The sequence below is a fragment of the Aquarana catesbeiana genome, linkage group LG13, assembly GCF_042186555.1.
Source record: "Aquarana catesbeiana isolate 2022-GZ linkage group LG13, ASM4218655v1, whole genome shotgun sequence".
Lineage (NCBI taxonomy): Eukaryota > Metazoa > Chordata > Amphibia > Anura > Ranidae > Aquarana > Aquarana catesbeiana.
In genome coordinates this window covers 77,516,472-77,540,284 of record NC_133336.1, presented here as the reverse complement: position 1 = coordinate 77,540,284, position 23,813 = coordinate 77,516,472, and the positions used below count along the sequence as shown (strand labels likewise).

Sequence of the window (23,813 nt, the reverse complement as noted above, 5' to 3'; positions counted from 1 at the left end):
AGTTGCGACCCCGCCCATGCTCCAGAGGGCCCGTGCAGCCTCCTTGTCATTTAAGTATACGCCAACAACTCCACAAATTCCCAGAGCCTGGCTCGGATCCGGCTTGCTTCTCGCACCCGAGTGGTGGGAAGGTTCCGGTACTGGGTTTCCACCTTGCCTATCCATCCACACCCCTCTGCTCTCATTGGCTTAAAAGAATCTGAGTTTTTGCCGGAGAGGAGCTAATGGAGGGAGGATAGGGAAATATCAATACTGCCAAGCGGCCAGGAACGGACACCGAGCTGAGGAAGGCAGGAGGCAAAAAAGTGCCACCCAGGAGCCAGGACAATATTATTAGTGAGGTAACACACTTGGGTCCCTGTCACCTATTGGGAACCTTCTTTACCAACCACCTACCGGGGATGTCTCCCCCTCTCCCATACCGACAACCGGAAGACACACCACCCCCACATAACACCTGCTTTCACAAACAGAATCCCCAAAAATTTGCCTTAAAAATCCCTCAACACCTCCTGAGGAGCCCCCAAATTTTACTATATTTGAGCAGGACCAGTTGGGGGGGGGGAATGTGTCATTACTAGGATCGGGGAGCATCTGTCTTTACAGGAGGAGAGCACATTTGATTTCTTACTGGAGGGACATGTGTCATTACCAGGAGGGAGAGTCATCTGTGATTACCTGAAGGCGGCTTCTAGGGGGGGCAGTTATGGTCATCTGTCATTACCAGGAGGGCATGCGTCATTACCAGGAAGTGAGGGTGGCAGCTATCCCCAATATCCTGCACCTCCACATCACTGCAGCCTGGCCCTGAGAAAAGGATGATTGGTGTAGCGTCAAGTGTCACAGGGGTCGACCTGGCCCATGCTCAGAAAAGGCCTCCGCAAAATACGGTAAATCGCCTCTAAAAAAAGCGGCGCTTTACCGCCGGCGCCACTAGATATGAAAGTGCCCTTAGTGTAAATATAGATCTGAATGAACTCTTTAGATACTTGGAGTATATTGGCGCACAGTGGAAGCAAAGGATAGTAGAGGGGGGCCCAGGTCAGCTTTTACATCAGGGCCTACAAGCTTCACCTCTGGAAAAAAAGGAAAAAAATGTCTATAGTTCTAAACCCAAATGCAGTCTCTGCATTAAAGTGGAGTTAAACCCAAAAATGGAAGTTCCACTTTAAGTGCAGGAGACCCCCTGACATGCCACATTTGGCATGTCATATTTTGGGGAGGGAGCGGGTACCCTGTTTTTAGAGGCACCCAGCTCCCACTCAACCCCCCCGCTTTTAGAGGCACCCAGCTCCCACTCAACCCCCCCCCCCCCCCCGGCACCGAAAGGAAGATTACCTCCCGGCAACACTGTTCCTTCTCTTCCTGGTTTCACAGGACACAGAGCAGAAGGCCATAAGCTCCTGCTGCACTCTGTCAGATGCTCTCCAGAGTGGAGGGAGTGGGCGAGTCACACACTGTGTGTACATGCATGTGCAATACAAGGTTCACATGGACCACACCAGGGGGACCACTGCCTCTTAAAAGTGCAACACCTAAACATAATGGGCAGGTCAGTTATAATACCAATGTTGTCTCAGTTTCTTTGCTGGGAGTGCCAAATCTTTGGATTTTAATGTAAAATCTCTTAATCTTGTGGTTTGCTTGTTTGTATGTGCCCCCCACACCTCCTAACTTTTGAACTTCAGAATGAGGGACACTTGAGAAAGGAAGTCATTTACGGCACACACAGGCAAAATGTGGGTGTGATCACTCTTAACAGTGGGAGGGGCATAAGTGTAGTTAAACAGAACCCAGATGGGGGTCAGCTGGGTAGAGAGCAGGGGTTATCAGGGCAGAAGATGGGTCAGCAGGGTGGTGGACAGGAATCCGCATGGCAGAGAAGGGTCTGCAGGGCAGAGGGAAACAAAAAAAACAAAAAACAAACACACACAATACAACGTGGAAAGATAGCAATATTTTTAAACCTTACAACAAATGCAAATAGCCAGTTGCTAGTCCAAAAAAGTTATTTATTTGCACAGAACAGTTCAACGGTTGTAACTTGTACAAAATCTTAAAACACAAACATTGCTGACAAAATATTCTGGCTAGACCAGAGTTCAGACTAACTTCACCTTATTCCAAACAGGTTTCATTAACAAAATGATCTGTACATACACCTTTCAATTCCATCTGTTTTTAAGTACAATATCACCCAGAGATGCTGCCCAGTTGAAATTCAGTTACAGTAGTCACTGAGCATGAATACTGGGCCTCAAGGGCCATAAACTACTTCAAGCCAGAACTGTTTTTCTTTAGTTTTGGACCAAGTAATAAACAGTTAAAACCCCTGTCAAGTTTATTTTTTGCTGTCTGTGTCCCAACAGAGGGATTTCCCTTCACTTCCTGTTTTAGAGACAACAGGAAAATATAGGAAATCTCTCCAAGCGAGGGGAAATCCACCCCTAGACAGTTGTCCCCAGAACAAGTGTCCTCTATGCTTGTTCTACTGGCAACTCACATTTGGGATTTCCCCTTTCGGTCTTGGTGACACTTGGGACACAGAGGAAAAAAAAACACCACTGACAAGGGTTCCAGTTGTTCCATACTCTATCCAAAACAAAGGGCTTTGAGTGCATTTTAATTCAACTCTGGCCAGGATATTAACCTTTATTTTTTGGAGGATGAGGGGGGGTTTGAAATAAAATTTTACAAAAATCCAGCTGTATCCAGCATAGTTCTAATGGGAAAATTATAAATAGTGGGCATTTATACATTGCAACATTTTGCATATGGGATGTATTTAAAATGTATATATTACAAAAAATTTGACATAAAAAGCAACTTTGCCAAACCAATGGATATTAAAATAGAAGGGGAGCAAATAACGAGGCAAAGATATGGGAGAGAAATCTTATGGTTTTTATTTGAAGATCTGAGCTTACATCTCCGTTAAACCACCAAGATTACAAAATTATGCAAAATAAAATAAAATAAAAATTGTGCTTTCCAAAACAATTAGTACCATGCCATTGTTAAGGGAGCACCATGGAGCAACTACAGTCCATAAACAAGGAATCTGTCAACGCCTTTTGTCTTTTCTGTCTGATTTACGGTCTCTCTCACTTCTTGAGGGTCTCTTGCCTGACCGGCTACCTTCTGAATTTGTCCTCTTGCGGTCAGACCTTGATGAGCCTTTGTCCTTGGATCCTTTGGAGTCTCTGCTATTGACTTTTGAAGAAGACTTGTGACTCCTTTCTACTCCTGATGTATCTCGCCGCTTTCGCTCCGTGCTCCTCCTGCGTTTCTCATCTCTAACATGCCCTCTCCCTCTGCTCCGGCTTCGACTTTCACTGCTACTACTGCTGCTGCTACTACTGCTGTCTCTGCTACTGCTCCCACTGCTGCTGCTACTACTGCTTGAACTGCTGCGACTACTGCTGCTGCTAGAGCTGCTTCCACTGCTGCTTGAGCTGGAACTGCTGCTGGAACTACTGCTGCTACTACTACGACTCCTACTTTTCTCCACTTTGTTCCTCGTCCTCCCCCTGTTCTTGCTGCTCTTCTCTTTGTGTTCTGATGAGGTAATTTGAGGTTGCTCTACTTGAATCTCAGGAGTGTTCTCAACTATTGCTACACCTTCCTCTTTTTCCACCACCTGTTCCTCTTCCACATGATAGTGTGTTTCCAGCCTTGTTTGAGGTTCATAATCTAATGGTGGCTGGAACATTAGATCTGGCTCTCGTTCCTGCTCTCGCTTTTCTGTGGAATCAGTTTCTGTGTCCGGTTCTGGCTCATTTGTTTTAGCTGTTTCAGCTTCATCAAGTTTAGTATCTGAACCTTCATCTGCTTTCTCCTCACTTTCTACTTCCTTACTTTGGTTAGTCTCATCTGCTAACTCCAAGCCTGTTGACTGACTGACATCTGCTACCTCCTGATGATCCTCATCCATACTGTCTTTATGTTCCTCCTCTTCCTTTACTACTTCCTCCTCAACCTCGGCTTCCTGCTCCTCCCATTTACTGATCTGGGGCTCCTCTACTACAACTCTACCTTCTTCCTCAATCTTCTCCTCAACTTTAGAATCTTCACCATCTTCCATAAGGCTAGTCTCTTGCACCATCTCTACATCCCTAGCACCAACATCCTTCTCTTCCTCAAAGGTGTCCTCCATTTCTATGTCATTAGACAGGTTACCTGTCTCCTCAACTCTCTCATGCCGAGCCACCTTACCATCTTCTCGATCCTCCTTCTGTTCTTCATTTTCATCACCTTGCTTCTTTTCTTCATCTTTTTCTTTCATGGAATGGCGCCTAGGCCTAGCTTCCATTTTGTTTAAATGCTCAGCAAATTCAGCTCGTCTTTTTTCAAATATACCTGATTGAAAGAAACAAGAACTATGGTAAATAAGCTTGCTATCCACAACGTAAAACAGGTTGCCATCCTTTACTAACATTTATAGATTAACTACTTCCCACCCATAGCTTTTGAGTATCGAAAGAATGCTCTGTAATATAAAAGCAATCCCAGCAGCCAATTAGCTTTTACAAGTAGCGGGAGCGATGATTAGCCTTATGGAAAATAAACTAGTTTTGGCAGTGAGTCTATTGACATCCTTCCGGAACCCCACCACCCTGCACGCATTGGGTGCGCTCTGATCACTGTGCAACCCTTTACCATGTGATCAGCTGTGTCCAATCACATGCATATTTATACTAACAATCAGTGCAGCCCATCAGTGAAGAAAAATTACATACACACTAATATATATATATATATATATATATATATATATACACATATATACACACACATTCACACATAATTTTTTTTTTCCAAAATGATCTCTTTAAAGCTCTAGTTGTCTGGAACAAAAAAAATAAATAAATAAAAATATAGGTTTATTGGGTACAGTGTTGCATGACCACGCAATTGCCATTCAAAATGCGACAGCACTGAAAAGCTGAAAATTGGCCTGGGCAGGAAGGGGGTGAAAGTGCACAGTAGGCAAGTGGCCAACATTTACAAATAAAAAAAAAATTAAACAAAAGTTTTTTCTTCACATACTGGCACCTTCATATATCCTCCATGTGTAAACATGTGTTGTGTATCTGTAAAGATACACATCAGGGCTAAATAAAAGAAGGCGAGCCGTCATTGAAAAAAAAAACTGGCTCCAAGATTTAAAGTATATTTGTTAATAATAATAATAATAATAAATATACGTATACACACAGACACATACACACACACACACACACACAGTGGAACCTCGGTTTGCGAGTAGCGCGGTTAACGAGCATTTCACAAACCGAGCACTGCATTTCTAAAATTCCTAACTCGGTTTCCGAGTGTTGTCTCGCAAAATGAGCAGGATTCAGGCCAAAAGCAGTGTGCAGTACCGCTTTTGGCCTGAGGTGGGGGGGACGAGGTCCGCCGGAGTGTCCCTCGGGCCTTTTCCGAGGCTCTCCGGCGCCCCCATCTCTGGCCGCATGCGGTATTGCATCCCATTGAAGTCAATGCGGAATGAATTATTTTCGTTTCCATTGACTTCAATGGGAAAAGTCGCTTTGATATGCGAGTACATTGGATTACAAGCATACTCCTGGAACGGAGTATGCTCGTAATCCGAGGTTTGTGTATAATTTAAAAAAAAAAAAAATGATTTTTATGCATAGAGAAATGTCAACTGCCCAGTAGGAATTAAGTTACATTTTGCCAAGAATGTATTTCAGATGTGTAAACTGTACTCATCTTGGAACAAAATTTAATGAAAAATGAGCCATATTTATGAAGGGTCTGAATGCAAAATATACAAGTTGTCATACCAATAAGGCTTAATTTTCCCATCTTTACAAAAGGTGAATTGGTAGGGACAACATGGACTTAGTTTTTAGACAAGCCAGATGGTGAAAGGCAACAAGAATCAGGTAACTTACCATTCAACTTTTTCTGCGACTCCTCATGCAATTTTTGTGTTGGTGGGCACATCCTGCTAGGTATGTAAAACAGGTGGGGTTTTGTTTTTGTTCTGATATATTTGATAATTTTGACATTGTGTTCATTCCACTCTTCTTGCTATAACGAAATGTTCAAAAATTAGAACCAGCATGAGAAAGACATTTTAGCAACCAATGCTACCCCCACCCCAACCACTACTCACATTTGTGTGTATTTACTGCTGGCACCTTTTTGTATTTCAAATAAATATATTCTATTATATTCACACACACACTTTGATCCGTTTCTTACTCGCATTTGAAAATTTTATCCGTTGCATAATTTGCGAGCACTGATGGCCTTCTTTTCAGTGCACTTGTACAGCATTATGAAAAATCAGGAAAATACTTGTCAAAGAAAAAACATTTAGCTGCATTTACTTACCAAGTGTGCCAACTCAACTTTCTGCTCCAATAGTCGCAGCTCGGTTTGCTTGGCACGTCTTTCCTCAAAAAGCCCTCGACGTTCATTTTCCACCTGTTTTTTTTCTTCTTCTGCCTGCACTTCGAGTTTTTGTTCAATTTCTTGACGTCGCTTTTGCTATGGTTAAATAACAAAGACTTGGAGTCAGAAGCTAGTTTTTCTAATGGTGTATATCAGGGATATGCAATTAGCGGACCTCCAGCTGTTGCAAAACTACAAGTCCCATCATGCCTCTGCCTCTGGGTGTCATGCTTGTGGCTGTCAGAGTCTTGCTATGCCTCATGGGACTTGTAGTTCTGCAACAGCTGGAGGTCCGCTAATTGCATATCCCTGGTGTATATGATATTACATAAACAAACAAGTAGCCACAACAGGTTTATAAAATAGAACAATCCACAACAACCAGTCACAGACTGATCTGTATCTACCTGACAGATAAGGTTGACTCTCCATCTGTGCATCAAGATAAACACAATGCATCATTTTAAGTTCAAAACAAGTGTTATTGCAGTGGGCCATTTACCCAAATAGCGCAGACTGTTAGTTGGGAATATCTACATCTCTCTAGCTATACACACACACACACACACACACACACACACACACACACACACACACACACACAAAGCGTTTTAAAGTAGGTGGAAGAATGTATCACTACAGCTGGATTGCATATTCTGCCATTTGTCTGAAGTCTGTGCACACTAGCCCTGAACCTCAACAATAAACCAGTATGCATGGTGTTATAGTGTACATTTTAAAGTACACAACACTGGCAATATGGACCATGTTCATTTTTTTAAAGCAAAAAGGATATGGACGCAGCAACTACTGTGAGGTTAATGCGTTGAGCAAATTCTTGGAAGCGCTGCATAAGGTGCCCACAGACACCCCATTATTCAAATGCTTATCTGTGTAGTCAGGGAGCTTCCCAATACCAGATCCATACTGTGCCTTTAGCCTCTGGATCCAACTGACCCAGTTTTATCCACTTATGCACACTCCCTCTGTTAAAGAAGCATCACCAAATGATAAATACTGGCCTGACATTACTGTACATGACAGGTCACACCCTATGTTTCCCAATAAGTACTGTTCATATCTGTGCAACTTAACCATTTGCCGCCTGCCGTCAAACGACAGAAGGGCAGTACGGCTCTCATTCTGGGTGAACGTCATATGACGGCGCCCAGAACAGCCGCGCCGTGTTGCTAGGACACAGCACGATCCCGATCTCTATAAAGAACCGTGGCTATTTAACCATGTGATTGGCTGTGTCCAATCACAGCCGGTCACATGTAAAACACGGAGATGCCGCTGATTGGCTCTCTTCGCTTCACACACAGTGTGAGGAGAGGAGAGCCAATCAGCGGCATCTCCTCACAGAGGACATCTAGGCATGTAATCAGGATTACAATAAAGCGTCTACCAGCGAGTGCCCATTAGTGATGCCACTCAGTGCAGCCCAGCAGCAAAGGAGAAAAATTACTTGTTTACAAAATTTACTGACAAACTAAGAAAAAAAAAATTTTTCTCCCCTTCAAAATTTTCATTTTACCAAAAAAAAAACAAAAACAAAACCCAGAAGTGATTAAATACCACCAAAAGAAAGCTCTATTTGTTTGAAGAAAATGATACAAATTTTATATGTTACAGTGTAGCCTGACCGCGCAATTGTCAAAGTGAGACAGCACTGAAAGCTGAAAAATGGCCTGGGTGGAAAAGGGGTGTAAGTGCCCTGTATTGTAGTCAAGGTCACAGCGACTAACCGCTTGCCGGCCAGCCTCCGTCATACTGCGGCAGGTTGGCACGGCTGCACGAATCGCCGTAGGTGTACGCTGGCCACTTAAAGAGCCCTAGGGGGCGCACGCAATGCCGGAGCTGATGCACGTGGCCGTTATGTCTGTTGGCGACCCACAATCGCACCAGAGAGACAGAATGGGGATCTGTCAATGTAAACAGATAGATCCCCATTTTGTCAGGGAAATAGAGAGATCTGCTGTTCCTTGTAATCAGGAAAACCGATCTCTACTCCCTATCAGTACACTGCCTCCACAGTTAGAAACACCTCCCTAGGGAACACTTAACCCCTTCCCTGCCAGTGACATTTATACAGTAATCAATGGCCATTTCTAGCTCCGATCGTTGTATAAATGTCACTGGTCCCAAAAAAGTGTCCGATCTGTCCGCCATAATCCCACAAAAAAAAAATTTTTAAAGCAGATCGCCGCCATTACCGGTAAAAAATAAATAAAAAATGTCAAATCTATCCCCTACTTTGTAGAGGCTATAACTTTTGCGCAAACCAATATACGCTTATTGTGATTTTTAACCAAAAATATGTAGAATACATATTGGCCTAGACTGAAGACATTTTTTTTTTTTTGGGATATTTATTAGCAATAGTCAGATAAAGCGACGCAGTGCCGTATGGCAAAAAACAGCCTGGTCATTAGGCGGGCAAATGCTTCCAGTCCTTAAGTGGTTAAAGGAGTTCCTGCACTATTTTGGTACAACTTGAGGGCCATAGATTTCACTGTAAACCCTCAAAACTCACACCTGCATGATATACATGCGACTTGGTAGAATACAATCACATTGGTGAAAGCCAACGTCGCCCTGTAAAGTTGCAATGGAAAATGCACAATTGAAGTTGCACAAATGTGAATGAAGTCCTCCAGTTCTCTTGCTTGGAAATGCTTTTTAGTGTAGATGCCACCAATACCCCACCACCTTCTATACAGGGCAGAGTAAGTAGAAACTGTTAGCTTGCGCCGCTGTGAATGTTTGAAGGTGAAGCACTTTCATTCACAATAAAAGCCTACAACAGCACAAGCCAGGTACTACACTTGCCAGAGAGAGACTTGTGCAGTAGCTCACGTCTGCTGCTGTTGACTTTTTTCATTTGTGGATGAAAGCTCTCCTCTTCAGGCACAATCATTCACAACACCACAAGCTGACAGTTTCTACTCTTTGTGCCCTAAAAAGCTGCCATTGAGCGACAAGTCTAGGCTGAGTCTAGGATCTAGTTGGCAGGGAACACCATTATAGAAAAAGCTCACTAGCATAATTTTCTTTTGCTTCCCAGGCACGTGTGATTTGTCCCCTAAGAGATCATATTTAATAACATTAATAATAGTTGTGTTTTAAACACCTACTCTTTCTGTAGCAACATTTGATTCTTGCTTAAACTTTTGAAGGGTACCCATCAACAGGCCAAATATTCGCCGATTTCTACAAAAAGGAGGGAAAAAAATATATATATTACAGCATGTTTTATTAAAGAAAGCCATCAATGAGAACATATTTTCTTGTTACAAATTTCAGCTGCCTCCCTATTGCACACTGCATGCTTCTTCCTCTGGTGGCTATGCCATAGTGGTAAACCCAGCCCTTCAGCTAAAAAGGTTTTTCTTGTGCTTTTTGGCTATATTCATACCTGATGTTGGAATGCTCCAACAGTGCAAAAGTTATGGGAATCACCTTTACTGTGAGCAGCTGACCACTTAGATGTGGGTTTTGATGTCTACCGAGCACTCACAGGCAACATGGTGGGATCCCCAATGAACAAGCAGGGTTTCAATCCCTTCATTTTTTTTTTCTATTATGTATGATAGAAAGGATCTTCCTGAACTAAGCCTGAAAATATAAACAAAATATTGCTTAAATTGCTCAATTGATTTCACCGCTATTCATCCAAATTGGAAAGCCATATGAACCCTGTGGTCCTCTGCACCCTTCCCTTGACCTACCTGTGCTCCGCAGAGGCTCCATGCTTACCCCTGGCTTTACCCGACAGACTCTCCACATATGGGATCACACCCTACCTTCCCTTAATTTATCCAAGTATTTGGGCCCCATGACTTTTTGTACCCCAGGCCCTTACCACCACTCTTTGATCTACAGGTTTGGACTCTGGTAGAAGCAGGACCAAAGATGGCTCTTTTAAGTTCTACAGTCAGGCTCATCATTGACTTTGGCTACCTTGTCCCACTGTTCCCCTACATAAGCCTAGACAGCGGCTAGAGAGGCAACAGGCCTTTACTTAGATCCAGTTTATTCCCTCGCTGCTGGATATACTCTGATCTTGTCCGCAGCTCGACCAGACCTTCCATCATATACGCGGACATTGGAAAAGGAACTTCAGTCAACTCTTCCTCCCCCCAATATACAGGCATGCCGGCAGCAAATTTTTGATCAATGTTATAAGTGCATTGCAACTTCTGTCCAAGGGACCCCCACGGTGGCTCTGGGTGAAAGGGCAATTGAATTAGACTCCATTAGGGAAGTAGAACGTCTGTTAGTGCAGGAAACCAGGAAAGAACAATAAAATGTTCACACACCTGGACCGCTTGGTCCATATTCCGTTACTCATCCGAATATCTGGTTTGGGCCAAAAAGGACCCTCCCTCCATTTCTTCTTAGCCATGATGAAGTGCCCACTTTCCTTATCACCCCCCCCCCCCCCCAACTCCTGTTTTCTAACTGTTCATCTCTCTTCTTCTAAGCTTTCTGTATATTACCCATCGGTGACTTCTTTTTCAACACGGAAGTGTGCTTGTTTCCAATGTGACCATACTACTGCAACACCTATATTTTCCACACAGTATATTGTAATGATATTCTCTCTACTTATGTGCCAGTCCTGGGTTGTTTACAGCAGGTTAATTTTTGCTGGTTTCTTTTTTTATTTCTCATCTTTGTACCGTAGATTGATGCTGTGATTACTCTACTCGGTTACTTTATTATAATAAAAAAAATACTATTAATAATAAAGCACCCTATGGGTTGCTAGATAGATCTAAATAAGGTTTTTTGGCAGAGGAGGCGAATTTAGGCAGGCCTAGCTGGTAGCCAAGCCTGTTTTGATCTGGGTTGGGAGTGGCCCAGTGTAGAGAGCTGGTAACTCACAAGCAGCATCATTAAGACATCCCACTCTTTCCAGAAGGTTCTGGTACTTTCTGGAAAGAGGTGGAAGGGAGGTGGAGCTGTTTGGGGTGTTCTAAAGAGCCTTGACCAATCTCCAACTTGGATTGGCAGGGGGAATGTCTCCTTAAACACCTTGGGTCAGCCAAGCTAGGGAGGAGTTGTTCAAGTGGAAGCTGGAGATGGAGTGCTATGCTATCTGTGGCCTGGGAGGGAGATCCCTGGTCTGGGGGGTGAACTTGGGCCTGGGCGCGGACAGGACCTTCTAAGAACATGTGGAGGTGTCCTGGACAGGAGGCACGGGAGCAAGGAGAGGACAGTAAGGGGGCACCGCCAGGCAAGACTTCAGGGAGGAACAGGCCGAAGCCAATAGGGCTGGTAAGTAATGCACAGTCAGCAACACTGGGGAGGAACGCCTGAGAGGACTGGGAGAGAACAGTCTGGGGTGGGTGCAAAACCAGGAGAGTGGACAGTGGAAACATGGGAAGGAGGGCTGGTAGGGCCTGAAGAGGTGGTCCTGGGAGCAATAGCCACGTGTAGGACAACTAGCACCAAGGACTGTCAATATTTACCTACACCATAGGCATCCTAGGTCCTTATGGTGCAAAGGGAACTTTCAAGGCCTGGCTGACCCAGTGTCAGGCCTAAACATGTGCTAGTTGGTCCTGGAAGTACAAGCAAGTGATGTGCTGGAGCTGTTGAGGAGGAATAGTCTGCAAGCAAGTGTTGTGCTGGAGTGAAGACTGGAGTGTACAAGGAGTGTATATAGTTGGTCCCATGTAAATATTCTGCAATTCAGTGGGCATCCCATATTCCCTTATATCATCCAAGTTAATTCCCCTCAATAAAAACAAAAAACAGTGCATGGACTGTTTTCTGTCTAAAGAGTGACTGTAAATCGTGTGCCTGGCTGGACAACAGGTGGACTACAATACTCAGCAGCCCTCACGAGGGCACCGCTACAATAAGATTGAACAAAAATATTTCATAAAGTGGTTCTAAAACCGAAACATTTTTTTTTTCCCCTTCATGCAGTCCCTCGCACCGGCCAGGAAGGTAAGACTTTACACTTTAAAAATACTTTCTGCTAACCTTTGCTTCCCTTTTTCATCAATAGTTTGGTCCTGGATAAGATCTCGGCGGGTACGTTCTTTGGAGGTAGCAACAACTGAGGATTGCAACGCCGGCTGAAACATAAAATAATGGTTACTAACTACAGTCACATACAACTGAGGGTCATACATTCTCAGTTCACAATGGTATTACATACTTTTTTATCGTCCTCATCCTCAGCGTCGCTTTCCTGGCGTGACTCTCTCCTTTGCCGACGATCCCCGCCCAGCCTGCAATCATTTGCCAAATTCATCTTTACATATATGCATATAATAAAATTTGAATGAAGTAGGCCTAATACTTTTAGGACTAATCTACACTAGTAATTTAGTGACTGGTGACCAGGGACCTGTCAGTACAGCGATTCTAAGCCTGGTGATTTAGCAGTGTTGGGATTACATTTTAACTTTCTCCTACTGTTGCCGTTTCTCATGGAGTGCTGACACTGGTTCAATTCCTGTACTTGGCAGTGTAAAGTTGGGGCATGAGCCAGTCATTCAAAATCCTGGGATTCATCCAAAAGCCTCCAGGACATTTAAAGTAAACATACAGGTTTTCTACACAGTTTCATTACTTGTTTGATGTGTACACAGATCATTTTAATTCGGTCTTTAAAAGCAATTTACAGTCACCCAATTTAACAAAATTATTTCAATGCCTTGTAAAATTAGGCAATTACCAGTAAGTGGTCATATTGCTGACCAGGAAAATCACCAGTGCAGTTTACCCATCAGCATATCTAGTTCTGAGAATCCAAACCAATTTCCCTGGCTTGGGCCATATCGGTGCCGGGTGAGCATAGGTTGCAGCATTCCCACACCTGCATTCGGCCACACATAAAACTTGATGCTTTAAAGAAAATGGACATGGGTGCATTTAACTCAATGGCAAACCCACGCTGCTGTGCCCACGCAGTACGCAGAGCCGCAGAATTGCAAACTGCGCCTTAAGGAAAACCAAGAATTTAGATATCACCTTTCAGAAGAGCATTCATTGAGAGAAGTTTGACTATTTTTCTACACGAGTCACATTTTAGTAATTTTAGCAATGCCCTCAAATAAAAGGCGGCAACCTTGAATTTTCGACCCACTGTAGCTTTTTAATCTGGCTAGACGTTTAATATTTTTGATTCAGTCACAGCCACCTAAAACTTAAACTTTAAGGCCTCATTCACACCATAAATGCAGAAAAATGGATAGAAAAATCCTTAGATTTTACTTGCAGAGACACGAGTTTACATCAGTTTTAATGCACGTTTCAGCTAATTGTATACACGTTGGAGATTCCTGCGCATAAACAAATCCGCACAGGATACTAGTGCTGTGGTGTGAACAGGGCACATAGAAAACAGCTGTTTTCTTTGTGCCCTTGCAGAACACATACAGAAAAACTCATGTTTCTGCACATGGTGTGAACAAGGCCTAACTGGTACCAGTACATGTGCAAAAAAGACTTACCTGCTCAGTGCACCTTCAAAGTCCCTCTGTTTGGCTGGGGGTCCTCCTCCACCTTCAGAGAGTCCACGCCTAACAGAGGAAAAAAGAGAACTGGTTATTTTTAATTCCTAGAAGAATGAGCACAGTATCTTCACTTTAAGCCTTTGTAGTCTATTTGTTATGAGTGGGAACCAGCTTTATATGCCTCTCAAGATGTCCTTTTTCCTGACCATTAACTGAAGATTCTCCTAAAGAAACTAAAGGGAAATTGGGATGACACCGACTTTATATTGGTTCCCATTATATGTACTTATCCTTAAACAGTCTTAAGTCCCTTGCTGTCATCTTCTACCCAGCTTCTTCTGAGTGCCGGGCTGCAGCTCTTTTTAGTGGCCAGCATGGGACGACCTCACTTCTGCAGTGTGCAGTCATCTGGCATACAAGCGATGAGCTGGAATGTAAACCAAACTGTGCTTTTGGACTAGGCTGCCGAGAAAGGCCTTGACAGAAGGAGCCACTGTCAGTCACTCTTATCTGCCCTGGTCGGCTCACAGCTGTCACCAGCAGTAGTACTTGATGGGGTGGGCAAGAGTGTTTGACAGCAGCTCCTGTCATAGCCATTCATGGTAAGACAGGCTGGTCCCACCCGTTGCCCGGATAGGAAAAGAAAAAAAAACAGCATAAGCTGTTACACAATACACAAATGCAATAATTTTAGTAAATTTAAACTGCTAAATACTTTTTATCATCAGCAGTTAGAGCAGTCTTGTGACTTCTATCAGTGTCTGGTTATAGCTTGTAGGAGGAGTTTTCATTCTCCTCTGACTGTCCTATGAGATGTCCTCTGACCCTCTGTCTGGACAGTGCTGATCACATGCACTCTCCCAAGGAAAAGAAAAATAAATAAACCCTCTAGCAATACACCCCAAACTGAGCATGTGCAGCTTGCCCGCAGGGGTCCTTTCTATCAGATGGATTGGGGACTATGGAAGAAGGGAAGGATCAGAGAAGACAGGATCAAAACAGCCTGTTAACACAAGGCAGATGATTAACCCCTTAGGTTCCACAGGGAGTATAACAAGCATGCTTTACTGCATATACACACTGATTTTATTTTTGGGGGGTTAATAACACTAAAACCAAAAACTCCTTCAAACTGAATACTGCTAAACTGATTTCTATGCCGAGTCCTACTCTTAGATGGTATCCATAAGTTGCCCAAATCATTCGTGCCAGCTCTGTACAATGAAGCTGGGATTCTCATTCTCATATGGTGTGTCCATAAAACCCAAAGCCCTAAACACAGGTACAGAATTTAAAGATAAGCTGGATAGTCACTTACCGTAGCACAATGCCACCACGGCCTCTACCTCCAATCGCATTTGGGCCTGTGATGGTCAGTCGTCTTGCAGGTGCAGGCCTGAAATACAACAAAAGCAATTATGTACAACTATGTGAAAGTATAAACAAAATTTTCTTATAATTTATTCTGGCATGCAGTATTTCAGTTTCTGTTCTGCAAAAAGTAAAAGCAGTCAGTAAATATTTAATCAATAATTTTAGTCTTAACACTTCACAGACCAACTAGCTTTTCTAAAACAGCTTTATGCCACCAATTCCATAGAAGACACTCACACTTGTGTAAATAGCTTGTCTATCTATATCTCACTAAATATAACCCAACAAATGTGGATTATCCGCCCATGTATTCAGAGACTAATAACGATTTGTAATATAAAAAAAAAAAATCATATATAAAAAGTTATAATATATGGTAGCTCATTGTGGCTTTGAAAACATTTGGAAGCATCCATAGTACATTCACATTACAGTATTACTATGGAGATGCAATAATGTAGCTTTACCCCATAAAGGGTGCTGGTGGAAAGGGGTTTCCGATTCCGGGAGTTTGGGGTGGCGTTTATGATCATGTGACCACTGTGACTGACAGAGGTCCCATGATCAGGAGCTTTTAGGTAGAGCTGCACGATTCTGGCCAAAATGAGAATCACATTTTTTTTGCTTAGAATAAAAAGATCACGATTCTCTCACAATTCTCGCAACGTAAAATCTTTCACGTTATACAAAAAAAAAAAAAAAAGGCTAACTTTACTGGTCAGATTTTTTTTTTTTCCAAAAAAATTGCATTTGAAAGACCGCTGCTCAAATACAGTGCGACATAAAATATTGCAACAACGATTTTATTCTCTAGGGTGTCTACTAATTAATATATATATATATATATATATATATATATATATATATATATATATATATATATATATATATATGTTTGGGGGTTCTAAGTAATTTTCTAGCAAAAAAAAATGATTTTAACTTGAAACCAAATGTCAGAAAAAGGTTTAGTGTTTAAGTGGTTAGCCTCTGTTCACACCAGAGGCGGCACGACTTGCAGGTCGCCTCACCGAGGCGACCTGCACACGACTGCCGGGGCGACTTGCAAAACGACTTCTGTATAGAAGTCTATGCAAGTCGCCCCAAGTCGCCCCCAAAGTCGTACAGTAACCTTTTTCCAAGTCGGAGCTAGGACCTAGGTCGCCTGACAAGTCGTCCCAGTGTGAACCGAGGCTTAAACTTTTTTCACTTACACAGGAAATCTATTCAATTGACAAATTGTTACAATGTTTATACTTAAGTTCAACTGATAAAGAATGTTTTGATTCTTGGCAGACTGCCCGGTTTTTCTCTTCCTTTCTTTTGAGGGCTGTGGCTTCAGAAGAGCAGAGAGAATTCTTTGCATAGAAAGAATTGTGAAACACTTTAGTCAAGATCGCGATAACGATTCTTGACGATTAATCACGATAACGATTCTTGACGATTAATTGTGCAGCTCTAGACTCAGGTAACTGTCGGGAGCGCACTCTCGGCACAGCTGTGTCTGCAAATTGGTACGCAAACATGCAGCCTCCTGGTGACAAGGCCCACTCGCCGATAGGCCGCATATTTGCATACAATTTAACCCCTAGGTGCCAACAGTATTTAAAAATTAGTGTTGCTAGAGGAAATAATTTGTGTATCGGCTTCTTTTCTGAATACAATGGCAAGAAAAAGTATGTGAACCTCTTGGGAAGTTAACTGGTGTTCTGCAATAAGTTGCCATACAATGATCTGATCCTCATCAGAGTCACAACGATAAACAGCATGTTTAACCACCTCAATACAGGGCACTTACACCCCCCTCCTGCCCAGGCCATTCTTTCAGCGCGGTCACACGTTGAACGACAATTGTGCGGTCATGCTACACTACACCATGTGAAATTTTTATAAATTTTCTTCACACAAGCGTTTTAGTTTGTCAGTAAATGTAGTCATTTTTCTCCTTCACTGATGAGGTGGCACTAATGTGGGCACTGATAAGGTAGCACTAATATCCCGCATTAATGGGCACTGATGAGCAGCATTGATAGCCAGCACTGGCTGGCATAATGGCCACTGATGATCAGTGCCCTAATTACACCCCTAGATGTCCTCTGTGAGATGCCGCTGATCGGCTCACCTCTCCTCACACTGTCAGTGTGAGGCGAGGAGCACCGATTACCGGTATCTCAGTGTTTACATGTGACCGGCTGTGATTGGACACAGCCGATCACATGGTTAAGGAGCCACGACTCTTTACAGAGATCGGGGTCACGCCGTGTCCTAGCAATACAGCGCAGCCGCAATCACTGCAGGAGCACGAGAGCGGTTGTTATGGGAAGCAGTCATGACGTCCACACAGAACGAGAGCCGCACCACCCAGCTGTCATTTGACGGTGGGCGGGAAGTGGTTACAGAGGATCTTCAGTCTTATCCCGTCCCTCAAATTTTTTGATTTGCTCATGAGGATTGCCTGCATGGGCACGCATTTCTTACTTTAGAATACCCTAAAAGGAAATTAAGACATCAGGGGTGAAAAAAAAAAAAAAATTCTAAAATTTTTATAATATTAATAAAAACACAACTTTTTTTTTTTCTAAACAGTGCCTTGCAGACCGAGCTACAATGCTGGACAGGGCAAAAAAAAAAAAAGGTAGCTGTGCACCAATTACAAAAATATTACCTAGCATATAAACTTATAATACACAATGACAAATATCACAATGATAGTGAATATCAAGAGTCCCATGTGTGGTAAGTATATGAAAAGAAAAAAAAGAAAGTCCTCCAAAATCAAAGAATGATGTATGGAACCAGCGAGTCCTCCAAAAGGATAAAAAATTGTGAAACCAAAACATGCAGTGATGAGATCCAAACCTGTGACTGTGGTAATCGTTTGACTAACATTTGTGAATCCACCATCATATAAAGTGCACGATTACAAGCTTTGATGGTTGTGGCTATAACCCAGCCAGGGCCTCTTCCTCTGGACGTTGCGAATGGATGGCAATTCGAACATCAACAGTCTCCAGACACCACTAGCAAGCAGGTATTGGTATTCAATCAGGAACACAAAGATCCGGTATTCTGCAGGTGTGAGTGGAAGGCAGAGTGGAAGGCAGAGTGGAAGGCAGAGTGGAAGGCAGAGTGGAAGGCAGCACAGATTTGGATCTAATCACTGCATGTTTTGGTTTCACAAATAGTTTATCCTTTGGAGGACTCGCAGGTTCCATATATCATTCTTTGATTTTGGAGGACTCACTTGTTTTTCCTTTCATATACTCACCACACATGGGACTCTAGATATTCACTATCATTGTGGGATCCATCATTATGTATTACAAGTTATATGCTCGTTAATATTTTTTGCAATTAGTGCGCAGCTCCCTTTGTTATATCCATTTGCGTCTCACAATTGAGCTGCGGCCATATTTAGGGTTAATATACAGAGCAGTTTTCTTTTTTGCACACAGTAATACATAATCTGCAGGGTGGAACAAAATGCTGCTTTGTACTTTTGATGGAGGGGGATAGAGACCCCCCTCCAACTTGCACACCCTGGATCACCTCAAACAACAGGTTATAAATAAATCTGTGATAAAAGCAACTCAAAAGCTCAATGGCATAGTGATAAAAGGGAAACTATGGTTTCATACAGCGCTCAACACAAACATCAAATACAAAGCATATAAATAAGCAATAAGAATAATGAAAAAATTGATAAAAAAAAAAAAAAAATTAAAAAAAAAAAAAATTGTGCAATGTCCATACACCGCCACCAAAATAAGTCCAAACAAGTGATGGTGATATCTCCTTAACAATTAATCCAACAAGTGTGTAACCACGAGTGCTTCCTTTCACCAGCCCCAAGGCAAACATCCTACTCACCAAAGGTATATGACACACATGACAGGTAGTCATAACCAGCATGTCAGGCAGAAAATCTCCAGGGTACCGGTTCACGAAGAAGCACACCCGCCAGGTAGTAGTATGGTAAACCATAGGTTCAAAAAAAAAAAAAAAAAAAACAAACAAAAAAGGAACTCCTCATAGTGTAGTAAGTTTTTAAAATTCACTGTAAACAGCTAAAATTGCACTTACGACAAAGTAGATCAAGATACACTCATAGAAAAAAAGCAGGGGCACCAATCGCGTTCCACCTGCGCACCAAGGAAAGGCGGAAGTGACGTGGCACACGACCCGTTTCGTCAGCAGCATCTGACATCATCGGGGTCATGCGACTTGTCTGTTTTAGGGCATTGGCAGCCAATTCAAAATGGCTGAATAAAAGAAACCTAACATTTAGATCTGTCAAAATGTTTCCACATAACTATACCCTTACACAACAAACATGCTCCTACAATCAAGTAGGATGGGCAATCGGTCCATAAAAATATAGGACTGAATGATCCAGAATTCCCATCATGGTGTATGACTGTACAGCGCTCAATGTGATCTGTAATGACCCATACATGGTGACAGCAATGCAATTCATCCTATAGGCCTAATTCACAAAGCTTTAAAGTGGAATTTCTTGCTCTCCATAAACATTGACTATTTCTAATCCTTATGTTTGCATTAGTAAAATCGAATGGAAAGTATTTACTTGTTTTGAATCATTTACTACAGATGCACCAAAATTTCAGCGGCCGAATATTGTGTTTTTGGCATTTTGCCAATAAAAAGAAAAAAAGTGCTGATAATGGCACTGAAAACGCACCCGATTTTCTGCAATGTTTCTGTGCTTATGGCGTTTTTTTTCATAGGTCATGTGACACAAAAACCACATCAAACACATATGTGCGTTCTCAATGCATTTCAATGAGGTGGTGCATTTTTTTTAACTGACCAAAAACGCAGCAAGATTTTGAACACCACAATGGAAGCGCAATGAACTAGTCTGAAGACATACATGCAATTTAAGGGACGCATTTTTCTTGAGCTTTTCTTGTGCTAAAGGTGCCGATAATGGCTGACAAATTCCTATTCATTTAAATTCAGGATATTATTTAAAAATAAAAATACAATTATATATAAAAACATATTTAAAAAAAAAAAAAAAAAAAAACCACTATCATTTTCGGCTTTTGGCAAAGTGCATCCTGCACTTTCGGTACCCCTCAATTTTTTTTTACATTTCTTCAGTTACTTCCTAGATTCTGAACTTAGGCAAATTATGTCATACATCCCAGGAGTCTTTCAGGAGGGGTTTTCTCAGCTAAGCACACCCTCCTGTCTGTATGCCTGAGCTAAGGGCAGATGGATTCAAGAAAGTAAATGCTACATATTCTACCCTTAGGCAAGGTGGCCACAGCCAGAAATGCTGGGGGGGGGGGGGGGGGGTTTCAAAGTGAATTATCAGCTAAATAAAGCATGGAGCCATGGATGGATAGGGGAGTTTGCTATGAATATTAAAAATCAATTAAACACGTTTGATTTGTGGTTCTGCTTTAAAAAAAAAAGGGACACAGATCTTTACTTTAGCAATGTGACTGTAATTTTCAAATCTCATTGGACACAGATAACATTGAAGATGAACAATCTCCTGTGTGAAAGAATTGAGTACTGAGCAGTTCTACCTCGTTTCCCTGAAAATGCCCGGGTCTTATATTAATTTTGGCCACAAGAGACACAGTAGGGCTTATTTTCAGGGTAGGTCTTACCATGTAATGTGCTGTCTTCTCTCCCCCTCTCCCTCCCTGTCAGGACTCCCCAGTGTGAACAGTTAAAATGCTTGTAAAATCCTATAATCCACTATTACAGTAGTATACAATGTACAATGTGTGCGCGTCTGTAATATAATTGTGTCAAATACCTTTGTTATAGTGCCGCTCGGCGCTCCTTGACCCGCCGGAGCTCTCTTTCCCGCTCTGAGCACTGCAGAGGAGGGGCCAATATCCTCCGCTGGGAGAAGAGCAACAGGAGGTCAGCAGAGCACCGATCGGTGCTGTAACCAAGGTATTTGGCACAATTACAGAAATACACAAAGTGTACATTATATAATTATATATATTAAAATAAAATATAAAAGATGTTATGCCAAGTAAATAGATACCAAACATGTCACGCTCTAAAACTGCGCACGCCTGTGGAATGGGGACAGACTACTGTACATTAAACTATGTCCATAGGCAACACTTTAAAAGCCTTTATAGGTTAACAGTTTAGCGTTACACAGGAGGTCTAATGCTAGAATTATCAGTCTCACTCCGACGTTACCCCACGTGTGATGCAATCATGTGCATGAGCAAAGGGGGGGCAAGGGGATGCTTTAATTTTTTTTAATCCCTTGTAATAACATGGGCAGTGACAGGTTCTCTTTTTGAGGAGATCTGGGGTCTACTGGACCCCATATCTCTCCTCTGCCCTCCAAAGCATCTGATCAAACCAAGATCGGTTTGATTGGATGCTTTCACAAGTCGATAGCGGCCTGTTCACAACAAACCGAAACTAGAAGTGACAAAATACTCCATGCTTCCAGTTTCTGACGTCACACAGTGGAAGGATCAACATAAGTTCCTCTCACCGTGTCAGGGGAAGCCAATGCTCCCGGTTGCACCCTTACCGGGCTCCCGGATGGGACAGGAGAGCCCAGCTAAGGCAGCGGCAGGAGGGAAGACCCCGCCCCTCCATCACCTGTAAACAGGGCTGCTGATAAGGCAGTACAGCCAGCCTTCCTTTACTGGGACCGGACCACATCAGTTCAAAAGGGGGGGTCAGGGCACCTACTGACCAGGAGGTCTGGCTGTACTGATTTATTGCAGACGCCCATCTTCTGCCTCCCCTTGCAGCGCTGCCAGTGTCTTCTCTTTCTCCCTCCGGCAGCACTAAGGAACATGCACACCTTCCATCTGCTGTCCGGGCCCCCACGTGTGCCCCTTTCCCCCCGCAGAGCTGCCAGCTTCCTTCCTCTCCTGCCTGGCAGCTGATACAGGCACACAAGGGGATGATTCAAGTTTGGAGAGCGGGTGAAGGAGCTAATATGTCATTTACTGGCCCCTTGCATCCCTGAATGAGCGCAGTGAGCCATTGGTACCAATCCCTTCTGTGTCCATTTGTTACTACGCTCCAGTCTGTCAATGAGCAGGAAGCCTTGGAGCGCTTCCTATTCATCTGTGCAGGTGAGGCTACAGAGAAGAGGATGGATAAATCTATGTTCTCAGTTACTTTCGGCCGGGAGAAGGGTGCCCCGTCGGGTAGGTTATATGGGGCCCCATAATTTCTAACAGCAGCCCTGCCTGTAAAAGTGATCCAGCAGCTGTATAGCCGCTCTGATTACTTTTACATTGTACAGAATCGCCCGCTGTAAAAAACTATGCTGGGATCAAGGTTGTAGCCGGTATAATCATCTGAATAGGAGGCTAAACAGCTGTATTGAGGAGGGTAAAGGTTCACCCAACCCCATTGGCTCGCTTTACTGCTCCTCCGATACAACGACCTGCAGTACATCTCCTGATTGGCTGCTGTATGCAGGGAACGCCTGGCACACCCCAGACATGCGCAGTACATGCGGTTGCAGCACCATCCTATGCACTTGAACAGTTCATTCAAATAAATAGGAGCGTGCTGCAACTACATGTACTGCGCACGTCTGAGGTGCGCCAGGCGGTCACTGCATACATCGGCCAATCAGAAGAAGGCGCACCGCAGATGGCGGTCCCAGAAATTTAAAGGAGCCCTCAGAGTGAGATTTATAAAGCTGAGAATCCACCAGTTATCACACATTCACTGTGGGTGAATCTTCCAGCTGCATGTGAGCGATTGCTCCACCAACACCAGTGAATGTTTGGTGGAAGTCACATCCCCCAGGATGGGTTGTTCAGGGGACAGAGAACTACAAGTCCCAGCATGCTGTGCGGAGCCCGACCCGCCCTCTCTCTTCTCAGACTCCATAGAGGAGGATGGAGTGCAGGCCATGCGGCTCCTCTCCGGATCCCCTCAGGACTCCTCCCACACCGCCCCCTGCAGGGCCGCCTCCTACCTGCTATCGTTCGGGTCGCGGCCGGTCAGTTTGCGGATATTCTCATCCACATTCTTCAGGTTCTCCTTCGCCTTTTCTAGTTGCTCTTGCAGAGTACGCACGGCTACCGCCATCTTGTCCGCCCAACTCGCTTCTCAATCTCTTCCGGGTTGTGGCGACAAACGAGCCAGTGATCCCTCAAGACACTTCTCCTCAGGGTCAGCGGAAATGACGAGGAGAGGAGGCTGGTCAGACCAGCCTACAGTATCCACCAATCCCGGACGGGGGCGTGGTTTACGCTAAAGGCGCGAAATGTACGTAGAATGAACGTAAATAAGGCGTAGGGCGGGCGTAACCTAAGTGTAGAGTGGGCGTAAACTAGGCTTAGAGATTGGACGTAAAATAAACAAAAATGTAGGCTGAGCCCTAATTTTGATGTTGCGTTTTGAAAAAAGCTGGACGTCAGCAGTAGGAAGGTGGCGGAGGCCATGTTGGTACACCTCGCACTGCTCAGCGCTAAACCTTTGGACTTTAAAAAGCCTCGTACACACGATCGGACTTTCTGCCAACAAAACCGTGGACTTTTGTCCGAAGGG

The 23,813-nt window shown here is 43.5% G+C and overlaps 1 protein-coding gene across 1 annotated transcript; it reads right to left on the bottom strand.

Moving 5' to 3' along the window:
- Positions 1-1,991: 1,991 nt before the first annotated feature.
- On the bottom strand, positions 1,992-23,410 carry PNN (pinin, desmosome associated protein). The gene is made up of 9 exons (XM_073609928.1): positions 23,239-23,410; positions 15,223-15,300; positions 13,902-13,970; positions 12,602-12,674; positions 12,424-12,518; positions 9,564-9,639; positions 6,367-6,522; positions 5,922-6,060; positions 1,992-4,359 (listed from the first exon to the last, which is right to left on the bottom strand). Exons 1-9 carry the CDS (start codon positions 23,349-23,351, stop codon positions 3,065-3,067), a joined length of 2,094 nt encoding a protein of 697 aa, XP_073466029.1. The 5' UTR covers positions 23,352-23,410; the 3' UTR covers positions 1,992-3,064.
- Between the last annotated feature and the right edge of the window lie 403 nt (positions 23,411-23,813).

What these genes read in the sequence shown, in the direction of transcription:
- PNN (XM_073609928.1), bottom strand. Translation starts at nt 23,351, where the DNA reads ATGGCGGTAGCCGTGCGTACTCTGCAAGAGCAACTAGAAAAGGCGAAG. An exon ending in TTTGAAGGTGCACTGAGCAG is followed by an intron (nt 12,675 to 13,901) that starts GTAAGTCTTTTT and finishes AAATGATTGCAG; the next exon opens with GCTGGGCGGGGATCGTCGGC. An exon ending in GATGAAAAAGGGAAGCAAAG is followed by an intron (nt 9,640 to 12,423) that starts GTTAGCAGAAAG and finishes TCCTTTTTGTAG; the next exon opens with AAATCGGCGAATATTTGGCC.